General features: G+C 43.0%; 1 protein-coding gene across 2 annotated transcripts in view; it reads left to right on the top strand.

Annotated features, from left to right (window-relative positions):
- The first annotated feature begins 3,804 nt into the window (after positions 1–3,804).
- Positions 3,805–13,744, top strand: part of LOC128688289 (uncharacterized) — a 70,764-nt gene continuing 60,824 nt past the window's right edge. Inside the window, exons 1-2 of one of the 2 annotated variants that reach the window (XM_070087550.1) lie at positions 3,805–3,988; positions 10,381–10,587. In XM_070087550.1, coding sequence (XP_069943651.1) covers positions 3,856–3,988; positions 10,381–10,587 — 340 coding nt within the window. In that variant the 5' untranslated portion in view covers positions 3,805–3,855. Of the gene's footprint in view, positions 3,995–10,380; positions 10,588–13,744 lie in introns of both variants that reach the window. The other variant, XM_053776072.2, reaches the window with a different exon arrangement.

Below are 13,744 nucleotides of genomic sequence, written 5' to 3'. Positions count from 1 at the left end.
CACAAAATCTTCCCTCACACCTCTTTTGTGCATTAAACCCACATTCAACTTCCAGAAACCTCTGTAACGCCTCGGTAATCCTACCCAGTCAACATCCACCATAACACCTCTGTGATCGGAAAAGCTCACATTTAGCACACGTACACTCCTGACGCTGACACCTCTAGAAACGTATATGCGATCCAGTCTTACCGCATACTCCCTTCTAACGAACGTATGCAGGACCCCACCCACCTCATCCCCCCCCAACATCCGTAACATTAACACTCCGCAAAAGGTCCCCTAAATATCCTGAAAAAAAACCTCTCCCTCTCGGTTCGACATCCTTGCGACGATCAATGCAATTCCAATCACCCCCAATAATCGTGACGACTGGCAGTGATCTTAAATGGTACACCAACACGTCCCTAAAAAAACGCATTTTTTTACACGCATGTCACCTTCCGCCGGTCCGTGCACCCCCAGGAAGGCCACCCGAACCCCACCCCACACCCCATCAACCCAAACAACCCTCCCCTCCTCTCCATAAGTAAGTAAGTAAGTTTATTCAGGTATACACAAATACAGTTACATAGAATTATCATACATAGCAGCATGTGTGTAGAGAACCTAGGATAACCCAAAAAAGTCAGACAGAGTGACTTATTTCCATTGGGGTCCTTTTACCTTATTATTATAATATAAAGGTTATAATATTTTCTTATTATTCTACAATGAAGATAACATCTTATTATCATACTAAAAAGACTATCTGCTACACCAAGGTCATTAAGACTATCTACAATACGAGGGTCATTACTAGGAATAAGGTAAAATTTACACGTATGTTAGCTAAAAAATAGAAAATCATTCCCCTCCCTTTCTGTAGCTACATTCATCAGACACCTTTTGGCACTCTTCTTGAACTGGTTCATGCTATGACTGGCTTTGACATGTGCGGGCAGTCTGTTCCATTCCTTTATTGCTGTACAATAAAAGGTGTTTGAAGCCTGGCCACTGACAGTGGGTACTACAAAGTTGTGCTCTCTCCCCCTAGTACTATGATTGCTTTGGTTCCCAACCTTGACAAAATTGACAGCAAGATATTCTGGACATTGTTTGTGAGCAATTTTATAAACATGATTTAGCTTCAGTTGTTTTACTCTGTCTTCAACATTCAGCATATCCAACTGCTGTAATTCATCCTGGCCTACATGTTCTCTTGGTCCCAGCCCCAGGATGAATCTTAAGATTTTGTTCTGGGTGATTTGCAGTCTATCTTTCAGTTTTTTTGTCAAGGCAGAGTACCAAGAAGAGCAAGCGTAATCCATATGGCATTGTATAAGGGCTAGACATAGGGTCCTGCGAGCCTCAGTAGGTAGACACTGTGCTTGTCTATACAGGAACTTCAGTCTGGCATTCGCTTTCTTTACTACACTGTTCCCTATCAATTCCCCTGACATGCATGGGTCAAAGGGGATTCCCAAATATTTTACTGATGAAACCAAAGTGATGGGCTCCCCATTACATTGAACATTAAAATTATTTACCCTTCTCAGTTTATGTTTCGTGCCAAAGAGAATGGCTTCAGTTTTCCCTAGGTGTAATGATAGTTTGTTGTCTACTTACCATTTGCTGCAGGACTCCAGTTCCAGTGTTAAAACATTAGCAATATCTTGTGGGTCTTTACCTGACACTAACAGAGCACTGTCATATGTTACCTCATATGTTACAGTACAGTGTTGTTATATATTGTTACCAGTTATATATTGTTACCAGTTATATATTGTTACCAGTTATATATTGTTACCAGTTATATATTGTAACCAGTTATATATTGTTACCAGTTATATATTGTTACCAGTTATATATTCTTACCAGTTATATATTGTTACCAGTTATGTATTGTTACCAGTTATATATTATAGGCAAAGATTGAACATTTTGTTGCCAGGTTGAGTGTTAAGATGACAGTGTTAAGATAAGATTTCGTTCGGATTTTTAACCCGGGAGGGTTAGCCACCCAGGATAACGCAAGAAAGTCAGTGCGTCATCGAGGACTGTCTAACTTATTTCCATTGGGGTCCTTAATCTTGTCCCCCAGGATGCGACCCACACCAGTCGACTAACACCCAGGTACCTATTTGCTGCTAGGTGAACAGGACAACAGGTGTAAGGAAACGTGTCGAAATGTTTCCACCCGCCGGGAATCGAACCCGGGCCCTCCGTGTGTGAAGCGGGAGCTTTAGCCACCAGGCCACCGGGCCAGTGTTAAGATGACAGTGTTAAGATGACAGTGTTAAGATGACAGTGTTAAGATGACAGTGTTAAGATGACAGTGCTAAGAAGACATTGTTAAGATGACAGTGTTAAGATGACAGTGTTAAGATGACAGTGTTAAGATGACAGTGTAAAGACGACAGTGTTAAGATAACATTGTTAAGATGACAGTGTTAAGATGACAGTGTTAAGATGACAGTGTTAAGATGACAGTGTTAAGATGACAGTGTTAAGATGACAGTGTAAAGACGACAGTGTTAAGATAACATTGTTAAGATGACAGTGTTAAGATGACAGTGTTAAGATGACAGTGTTAAGATGACAGTGTTAAGATGACAGTGTTAAGATGACAGTGTAAAGACGACAGTGTTAAGATGACAGTGTTAAGATGACAGTGTTAAGATGACAGTGTTAAGATGACAGTGTTAAGATGACAGTGTTAAGATGACAGTGTTAAGATGACAGTGTAAAGACGACAGTGTTAAGATGACAGTGTTAAGATGACAGTGTTAAGATGACAGTGTTAAGATGACAGTGTAAAGACGACAGTGTTAAGATAACATTGTTAAGATGACAGTGTTAAGATGACAGTGTTAAGATGACAGTGTTAAGATGACAGTGTTAAGATGACAGTGTAAAGACGACAGTGTTAAGATGACAGTGTTAAGATGACAGTGTTAAGATGACAGTGTTAAGATGACAGTGTTAAGATGACAGTGTTAAGATGACAGTGTTAAGATGACAGTGTTAAGATGACATTGTTAAGATGACAGTGTTAAGATGACAGTGCTAAGAAGACATTGTTAAGATGACAGTGTTAAGATGACAGTGTTAAGATGACAGTGTTAAGATGACAGTGTTAAGATGACAGTGTTAAGATGACAGTGTTAAGATGACAGTGTTAAGATGACAGTGTTAAGATGACAGTGTTAAGACGACAGTGTTAAGATGGCAGTGTTAAGATGACAGTGTTAAGATGACATTGTTAAGATGACAGTGTTAAGATGACAGTGTTAAGATGACAGTGTTAAGATGACAGTGTTAAGATGACAGTGTTAAGATGACAGTGTTAAGATGACAGTGTTAAGATGACAGTGTTAAGATGACAGTATGGAGGTAATTAACGACGCTATATTTTAGGTATTATAATATTCTGTATTGGTGACTAACAGTTGGACTGCAGTTTTAATAAACCTCGTGTAGTAGATAGGCTTTAAACTCCATTAATCATCCTAGCGGAGAGGTGGGTCCAGGAGCTAAGACTCGACTCAACAACCACAAAAAATTGAGTACAAACAGCCGAGTACAGTTGTTTAACATTTATAAGTAAGCTCTCTGAATATATTATTTTTTTTCACTTAGCAAGTTTATTATTTTTTTTTTTTACTTTATATATATATATCGTGTATGAAGGTGAACCACACTAATAAAAAGACTATTAATTTATATTTTGTAGCAAGAGTGCATTAAAATAAAATATATTATTAGAGAGTATTGATCTGTTTATTTTTGTTATTGTTTGACAGGTGGTGCGTGTCATGACTGGTGGGTCACGCGGTGATTGGTCAACACGTGGCTGTGACGTCACTCACCATCATGGCGGGCACACACACACACTTCTACACTGATCCTACCATGTTCTTCATCTCCCTCGTTGTTGCAGCTACTGGGATAGTATTAATATGGCTTATGCGGCGCGTGAAGGCCAAGGACAGTGAGCAGAATAAAGGTAGCAGTGAGTATTGTGCCGAGTGAGGCACACTTAAGTTATATTAAAGTTTTCCCTTGGTTGATGGGAAGGTTTAGGAAGACTCTTACTACATGTATGTAACCAGGCAACAATATTATCATTTATTTTATTAGGTTGCGATAGGTAATGCTTCCTCGACCGCTGTACTTTTTGGTATATACGAAACTGGGCATTTTGTTGAATTTGTAAGTAATAATGTGAGAGTTATGAAGGAACCGGGTTTACACTTCCTGCATTCCAAGAGCGGCGGTAAAGTTCAACACCCACGTTGTCTGCTCTCTCTCACCTCGTACCTCCTCACTAACATTCTTCAGTGTCATGTAAGGTCTACCATGGTGACTGTGTGTGTGTATAAGAGGTTGTGTAAGTATGGTAAGATAATTGTTGGTTGTATGTGTGTCAAGTAACTGTACAGTGTTGAGTAGGTCACGTACATCACCACCATCATACTCAACACTACTACTTAATTAACATTTTTAACGGTCGGGGGTCCTCCATGCTGATAAAAGACTCATGGTTCGAGGTATTAGCTATCCTTCTTTTCCTTGAGTCACACCTGTTGGTATATAAAGTGAATGTACAATATCTAGGACAGACTGATGTACTCATGAAACATTGTAAATAACCTACTCACTTGTTAACTAGGATCCTCACACTTCATGCTCTGCTTGGGAGTTTTTAGGAGTCTAGGATATTTGTAAGCCTATATTTCATGACTGATTTGTAGTACCACCTTCATGACACTTATCTCACCGAGATGTATGGTATCTGTCAAACAATTCCCTACAAGATTAATAAAATGTTTGACCACTACTAAAATGCTTTCTGACTACTGGTTGGACTTACAAATGTAAAAATGTGTCCACCAACTAACAGATTAATACAAGTGATAATCAAATTGTGGCTAATTTTCATTGTCATCTAATGTAAAAATTCTTAGGCAGTATGATGCACATAAATGTTCTGTTGGCAGGAGCTTTAAAAATGAGCAGTAATTAATGTACATATTTACTTTGGTACATGATGAATTAAGTCACTAACTTTCATGAATAATAAAACTTAAAATACTAATAAAACTCTCCATTTTTTTCTCTATATTTCTCTTCTTTCACTGTCAATCTTTTCACCCCTCCTCTACCCAAATTTCCTTCTCTATGTTCCTCTGCATTTTCCCCTACCCAGACTGTCCCACCAACTACCCTACAATAATTCCCATCTTTTTTCACTCAGATTCCCACCCATGTACCTTTTTCCTCTTTCCACTCGTCCACCAACCTTATCCCCACTTCCTAGCATTTTTTCCTACCCACCTTGTCATTATTTTTTCCTTCCTTCCAGTCCTTTTTGGGATATATATCCTTTTTGCCTTACAGTATGTTTGGGTTTGCCTTCCCACCTTTTAATTCTCGCTGGGATTTTTCTCTCAAATCTTTTAATCTTTTGCAGTTTAACCATCCTTCCAGTTCTTTGTGGGAAGTTCCCACAATCCAGTAATCTTGATGTCTGCTGCCTCCCTTCAGATCCTTTGAGTAATTCCCCATTGTGTTCCAGAGGGATAATACCCTCTTCCCTTTCTTTCGAGGGAAGTAACACCCCCTGCCTGACTTGCCATCCAAGGAGGTAACACCTCCCATCTGACTTGCCATCCAGGGAGATAACACCCCCCTGTCTGACTTGCCTTCCAGGGAGGTAACACCCCCTGTCTGACTTGCCATCCAGGGAGGTAACACCTCCCATCTGACTTGCCATCCAGGGAGGTAACACCCCCCATCTGACTTGCCTTCCAGGGAGGTAACACCCCACTGTCTGACTTGCCTTCCAGGGAGGTAACACCCCCCTGTCTGACTTGCCTTCCAGGGAGGTAACACCCCCCCATCTGACTTGCCTTCCAGGGAGGTAACACCCCCCTGTCTGACTTGCCTTCCAGGGAGGTAACACCCCCCTGTCTGACTTGCCTTCCAGGGAGGTAACCCCTCTCCCCGTCTGACTTGCCTTCCAGGGAAGTAACAACCCCGCATCTGACTTGCCTTCCAGGGAGTTAACACCCCCACCATCTGACTTGCCTTCCAGGGAGATAACACCCCCCATCTAACTTGCCTTCCAGGGAGGTAACACCCCCCCCCATCTGACTTGCCTTCCAGGGAGGTAACCCCCCCCATCTGACTTGCCATCCAGGGAGGTAACACCTCCTGTCTGACTTGCCTTCCAGGGAGGTAACACCCCCTGTCTGACTTGCCTTCCAGGGAGGTAACACCCCCTGTCTGACTTGCCATCCAGGGAGGTAACACCCCCTGTCTGACTTGCCATCCAGGGAGGTAACACCTCCCTGTCTGACTTGCCATCCAGGGAGGTAACACCTCCCTGTCTGACTTGCCATCCAGGGAGGTAACACCCCCTGTTCGACTGGCCATCCAGGGAGGTAACACCTCCCTGTCTGACTTGCCATCCAGGGAGGTAACCCCCCCCCCCCATCTGACTTGCCTTCCTGGGAGGTAATGCCCCCGTCTGACTTACCATCCAGGGAGGTAACACCTCCCGTCTGACTTGCCATCCAGGGAGGTAATACTCCTCTGTCTGACTTGCCTTCCAGGGATGTAACCTCCCCCCCATCTGACTTGCCTTCCAGGGAGGTAACACCCCCATCTGACTTGCCTTCCAGGGAGGTAACACCCCTGTCTGACTTATCCAGGGAGGTAACACCATCCACCTCTGATTTGCCTTGCAGGGAGGTAGCACCAACCCCTTCTGATTTGCCTTCCAGGGAGGTAACACCACCCCTGTCTGACTTGCCTTCCAGGGAGGTGACACCCCCTGTCTGACTTGCCTTCCTGGGAGGTAACACCCCCCTCCCATTTGACTTGCCTTCCAGGGAGGTAACAACCTCCCCACCTGACTTGCCTTCCAGGGAGGTAACCCCCTCCCTGCCTCACATGCCCTCTGAGGAGGTACCCCCCCCCCTCCTTGCCTGACAGCTTTCTAGGGAGGCAACAAGCCCCCACCTGACTTGCCTTTCAGGGAGGTAACACCCCCCGCTACCACCTGACACACCTTCCATGGAGGTAACACACCCATCTGACTTGCCTTCCATAGAGGTAACACCCCTTTCTGACCTGCCTTCCAGGGAGGTAACACCCTCCCCACCTGACTTGCCTTCCAGGGAGGTGAAACCTCCCCCCACACCTTACTTGCCTTCCAGGGAGGTAACCCCCCTCTGACTCACCTTTTGGGTAGGTAACACCCCCCTTCCCTCGCCTTATGGGGAGGTAGCACCCCCTTCCCTCGCCTTCTGGGGAGGTAGCACCCCCCCTCCCCTCACCTTTTGGGGAGTAGCATCCCCTTCCCTCGCATTTTGTGGAGGTAACACCCCCTTCCCTCGCCTTTTGGGGAGGTAACACCGCCCTCCCTCGCCTTTTGGGGAGGTAACACCGCCCTCCCTCACCTTCCGGGGAGCTAACGCCGCCCTCTCGCGAGTGCGTGTGTACGTGCATATGTGCACGCTTGTCTGTCTGTGTGTGTGTGTTTTTGTTTGTGTTTGTGTGTGTCTGTCTCCCATACGTTCATGCACAGACATGCATTCTTCTCCATGTCCTACATTTTCTGGGAATCTCTCGTACTCCATCCAGAACAAGGTTTATACGATATTAATCCGTTCCTGAGACCTCGTCGTATGCCGAAATTATCGTAAGGTGAATTAATTTTCCCCATAAGAAATAATGGAAATCAAATTAATCCATGCAAGACACCCAAAAGTGTGAAAAAAAAAGTTTTACCACATGAAATATTAAGTTTAATGCACACAAACTGAAGAAGACATGCCGAGTTAGTAGTACTCTACTAACAATAGAATACATGACACTTACCTTTAATGAAGATCTGGTGATGATTGATGGGATGCGAGGAGGGGAGAGTGTCGAAGTTGTTGTTATTTAGAAGGGGAATCCCCTTCCATTAGGACTTGTGGTAGCAAGTCCTTTTCCGGGGTTACTTCCCTTCTTCTTTTAACCCTTAAACGGTCCAAACAGATCGACGTTCAAATTCGTAGTGCTCCAAAAGTAGATCTATTTTTTTTTTTTACACATTTTTAAATGTAAAACAAGAAAGAAGATATACATTTTTTTTACATACTTTCAAATGTTGAAAAAACGTATATATACGTTTGGACCATTTAAGGGTTAATGCCACTAGGACCAGCTTGAGTCGGTGGACTTCTGTTGCACAACATATCTGTCCATAGAGGCCTGTACCTCTTGTTCCTTTATGACTTTTCTAAAGTGGTTCACAACATTGTCATTGTAATAGTCACCAGCATGGCTTGCAATAGCTGTGTGAGGGTGATTTTCATCCATAAAGGTTTTCACCTTTGTCCACATTGTACACATTTCTTTAATCTTTGAAGTAGGCAACTTCTTCAATTTCTCTATCCCCTCCTCCGAAGCAGTTTTCTCAGGTCTGGCCTCTTGCTGTTGAAGATGATCCAGCAGCTCATTAGTGGTTAGTTTTTCATTGTCCTCCTCCACCAACTCTTCCACATCCTCCCCACTAACCTCCAACCCCAAGGACTTCCCCAATGCCACAATGGATTCCTCAACTGTCATGTGATTCCCAGGGTTAACCTCAAACCCTTCAAAATCCCTTTTGTCTACACATTCTGGCCACAGTTTCTTCCAAGCAGAGTTCAAGGTCCTCTTAGTCACTCCCTCCCAAGCCTTACCTATAAGGTTTACACAATTGAGGATATGAAAGTGATCCTTCCAAAACTTTTAGTCAATCGAGTGTCTGTGGTCACTTCAAAGCACTTTTGAAACATAGCTTTTGTGTACAGTTTCTTGAAGTTGGAAATGACCTGCTGGTCCATGTGCTGCAGGAGAGGAGTGGTATTAGGAAGCAAAAACTTGACCTTAATGAAGCTCATGTCCCCAGAAAGTCACTCTGCCAAGTCTGTAGGATGACCAGGGGCATTGTCTAATACCAGGAGGCACTTAAGGTCTGATTTCTTTTCAATTAGGTAATTTTTCACATTGGGGGGCAAATGCATAGTGTAACCAGTCATAGAAAAAGTCCCTAGTGACCCATGCCTTACTGTTTGCCCTCCACAGCACACACAAATTAGCCTTGAGGACATTGTTTTGCCTGAATGCTCTGGGAGTTTGAGTGATGCACCAATAAAGGCTTCACTTTGCAATCACCACTAGCATTGGCACACATCAGAAGAGTAAGCCTGTCTTTTATAGGCTTATGTCCTGGGAGTGCCTTTTCCTCCTGGGTAATGTAGGTCCTGCTTGGCAATTTCTTCCAAAACAGGCCTGTTTTGTCACAATTAAGCACTTGTTCAGGTTTAAATTCTTCACTCTATGTAATCCTTGAATTCCTTCACATATTTTTCAGCTGCTTTTTGGTCCGAACTGGCAGCCTCACCATGCCTAATCACACTATGTATGCCGCTACGATTCTTAAATCTTTCAAACCAACCTTTGCTGGCCTTAAATTCACTCACATTACCACTAGTTGCAGGCATTTTTTCAATTAAATCCTCGTGCAACTTCCTAGCCTTTTCACATATGATCACTTGAGAGATGCTATCTCTTGCTATCTGTTTTTCATTTATCCACACCAATAACACTCTCTCAACATCTTATAACACTTGCGATCTCTTTAGAAAACAGACATGCACCTTTTGCAAGAACAGCTTCCTTGATTGCTGTTTTCTTGGCCACTATAGTAGCGATGGTTGATTGGGGTTTGGTATACAACCTGGCCAGCTCCGACACACACACTTCACTTTCGTACTTTGCAATTATCTCTTTCTTCATTTCCATAGTAATTAGCACCCTTTTTCCCGCAGGGTTGGCACTAGAAGCTTTCTTGGGGCCCATGGTGACTTATTTTGAAGAAACAAGCATCAAAAACACTGTGATAATATGGAATGTACTGAATGTATGCTTGGATGTGAGCACACTGGCTGGCTTGTAAACACTGGCACGCACGGGGCAGTTCAGGCCACATGTGGATACGTCCCGGACGAATCGCGTGTGGCAGGTTTTTTAACGTGTGGCGAGGCAAAATTTTTGCGTTAAAATGTATCGTATGCCAGATTTAACGTATGTTGGTGCCATCGTATGCCGGGGGTCCACTGTACGTATTTGTTTATGATTGAAGAAAAGTAATAAACATTTTGATATTGCATTATAAAATTGAATTCTCCCATTAAATACAATACTACTGTAATTGAGGAGGTTTTATAAAGTTGATTATCGGACCTACTTTATTTTGTATTCTGGAGGTAATGACAATTTGTATGAATGCAGCACGATTATGACAAGTTTTTGCTACTTTGTATGGTAAAGCAAGTGAAGTTATCTCCGAATCCACAGGTCAAAAGAAGCGAAGTTCAGAATCTGCCTCATCAAAGAATATAAGCCAGAAGGCATCCAAAAAAAAACCAACGATTTGGCGGAAACCTGCAACTTCAGTGCCGTTTACTCACCCAGAATTATTAGCATCTTTGAAAGGACACTCAGGATCTCTCACAAGTGGTGGCTTCTCTTCAAATGGCAAGCATTTTATTTCAGCAGCTGATGGTAAGTTAATTAAACTTTGCAGCATAATATTTTTACATTTCCTTAAAATCTAGTTAGTCATCCACTGACAAATGATCCCTTCATTACAAGTGTTTTATGTAGCTTGTGCTTCAGTTTTGATTAATCTGCTATCTAGTTTGCTTTCATGACCTTCATGACCCCTGCATTCTAGATAATCAGTTGTTAGTAAAGCTAATATTGTCTATCAGTATCATAACCAGTTAGGGTGACCATGTCTAAGTTCATCTGAGAAGTTTAGCATCTGCAATATTAGTATCAAAAGTATTCATTGCTGATGCAGTTTGGTGTTGTTACTCGTCTATACAGTGTAATAGTTAAACCCCACCTGCTTGTAATATTGCACCACCTGTCGCTAGGTGGCACAAATGGGGAGCAACGCTGTCTGGGCTTCACAAAACTGGGCACCAGATGAAAGAAACAGTGGAGAATGTTGGTGTGTGTGTGTGTGTGCGAGCGTTCAGTGAGGAACTTGGTGCAGCGTTTCAAGGCTGGTTGCGGTGTTGAGTTACTGTCTGCTAAATCTCAACCTGGCCCCTCGAAGAAGACATCTGTTCATACCTTAACTGTGTTAAAGAAGCAGTTAGAGAGTACACCTAAGATAACTGCTAGAGAATTGAAAGAAAAGAACCCACATCTTCTCTCAGAGGTGTATGTAAGAACTGTTAACAGACATGTCAGAACTGGGCTACAGTAGTCACTGCCAGGTTAAGAAATCAATCCTCTCCAAGCCACAGAAGAAATGTAGGCTGGATTATGCAAAGAAATATCTTCACTGGAATCCTCAACAGTGGTCTGAAGTACTTTGGAGTGATGAAGCAACCTTCACCGTCACCTGTAACCATGGGGGACGTGTACCGGCCCAGAGGTGGTGACCCGCTAGACCCACGCTACACCTGGGTATTTGGTGTAGGACCACCAAATACCCAGACTCACTCATGGTTTGGGGGTGTTTCAGTGCTCAGAGTGTTGAACTCATTGTGCTTTCCAAAAACCAGTATATGAACCAGTATAATTGCCTGGAGTTATTGTGTGACAATTTACCTGAAGCGTTTGACAAGTGTGGTGCTAGGGTTTTTATGTAGGGTGGTGCACCGTGTCATACCACCAAATCTGTAGTTCAGTGGCTTAAGGACTGTGAAGTGAGGTTCTTTAATGGCTGGCCAGGCAATTCCCCAGACCTAAACCCTACTGAGAACCTCTGGTCAATAGTGAAACTATGTTTGCTGGGCAAGGATATCCGTTCCGTCCCATGGCTTGAGGCTGCTCTGCATGAGGCGTGGGATAATAATCCTCCCCAAACCCTCAAGGATTTGTGAGAGTTCTTTCATGGCTGAGGGACGTGATTAAACGTAAAGGATGCAGCACCGAGTATTAGAACCTCAGTAAGTATGCAAATATATAAAGTACAGTGATATCCCAAGTTTTGGCCATAATTCGTTCCAGAAGGCTGTTTGAGTGCCATTACTGAAACAATTTGTTCCCATAAGGAATAATGTAAATTAGTCTGTTTAATACCCCCAAAAATACACTTAAAAAAGCACTTACATAGTTGTTTGAGTTGGGAGCTGTACAAAACTCAAGGTACCACTAAAATCTTTCATGGTACGTATGTGTTTGTGTTTTGCTATGTGTGTGGGGGAGGGATGGCATAATGCTGTGGCTAGCACTGTACAGGAGGGCCCCATTTGTACGGCTCTTAGGTTCCAAATCCCATAGCAAGAATTGCTAGCAGGTGGAAAAGAGCAGTTTTTTTTTATTGTTGAATGCATCTTAAATGCCTGATAACACGTTTACACTATCATATATTAAGTGCTCAATACAGCTAGGCATAAAAAAACGAAAGTAAAGTACATACAGTACTTACCTGAAAATATGGTGTCAGTTGCCCTTCCCTTATGCAACTGTTGTACAAAAATGACAAAGCCGGTAAGGAGGAAAAAGTTACCAGCAGTGAACTGGAGAGTGGCAGCCGCTTTAAGTGGCAAGTGGTTCACAATTCAGGGAGAAGGAAGATGAGGAAGGTTAATAGAGAATATATGAAGGTAGGAAATCGATTCTCTATTCTCCAGAATGAGTATACTTCAGTGGTTAGTTAGGTTAAAGGTACCACTGACTACCCTGCTAATCAAGGTAAGAATATTCTGATTGTGGGAGACATGGATAAGATATATAGATCGTGCTTTTTGTAACAGATTGGAAGGTCAGTGTGTGCGCCTCCCAGGAGCTGGTGTTGGTGACATAGTAAGTTGGATAATATGATGTCAGGTAATGGGAACAAGCCCATTATCTCTCAGTGTTGGTGGAAATGACATTGGGGAGGGCAGGAGACAGAGCTGCTGGATAAGTACAGGTCAGCCATAGATGTAGTCAGGTCTAAGGGAGGGATCCCAGTCATATGTAGCATCTTGCCTAGAAAGGAAGTGGGCAATGAATGGATGTTTAGGACAATTGGTATATATTGCTGGCAAGACAGGTACTGCAAGGAACTTGCAATCTCATTCACTGATAACTGGGACAAATTCTATGGCAGATGTGATATGTATGCAAAGGATGGGGTTCATCTCTCTGGGGCTGGAGTGGTTGCATTAGCCAATTTGATTGAGAGTCATTGATGACTTGTGACTCAGTCTGGCTCTGTGTCTGGGTGAGCGAGCAACACTGCACATTCATCCAGACATTTCGTTATAATCCATTGCTTTTTGTGGTTGTTTGAGTGTGATTGCGAAATAAGCCACCATGAGCCCAAAGAAAGTTCCTAGTGCCAGCCCTTTGGCAAAGAAAGTGAGAAACACAATAGAATTCAGTGACAAAACCTTGTTTCACTTCAGGCAAATTTTAGAGATGCCAGAAACAGGCATCTCTCAACAGTTTTTCTGTGTGACGGGTGTAGTGACTCTCAAGCTGGTCCTAGTGCCAATAAAAGACAAAGAAGGGAAGTAACCCCAAATAGGGACTTGATACCTGAAGTCCTTATGGAGGGGGATTCCCCTTCCCATCAATAACCCCAGCTCCCTCTCCCGACCTCGCCTTCTTCAATTCGCCAACAAATCTTCAGTAAAGGTATGTAATGTTCATTTATCATTAAAATTTGTGCTTTGTATTTATTTTATTGTTTTCTGTATGTAAAACTATAATT

This window comes from Cherax quadricarinatus, chromosome 2 (assembly GCF_038502225.1).
Source record: "Cherax quadricarinatus isolate ZL_2023a chromosome 2, ASM3850222v1, whole genome shotgun sequence".
Classification (NCBI taxonomy): Eukaryota; Metazoa; Arthropoda; class Malacostraca; order Decapoda; family Parastacidae; genus Cherax; species Cherax quadricarinatus.
The sequence above is the reverse complement of the archived record's forward strand: the minus strand, read 5'-3'. Positions and strand labels throughout refer to the sequence as shown.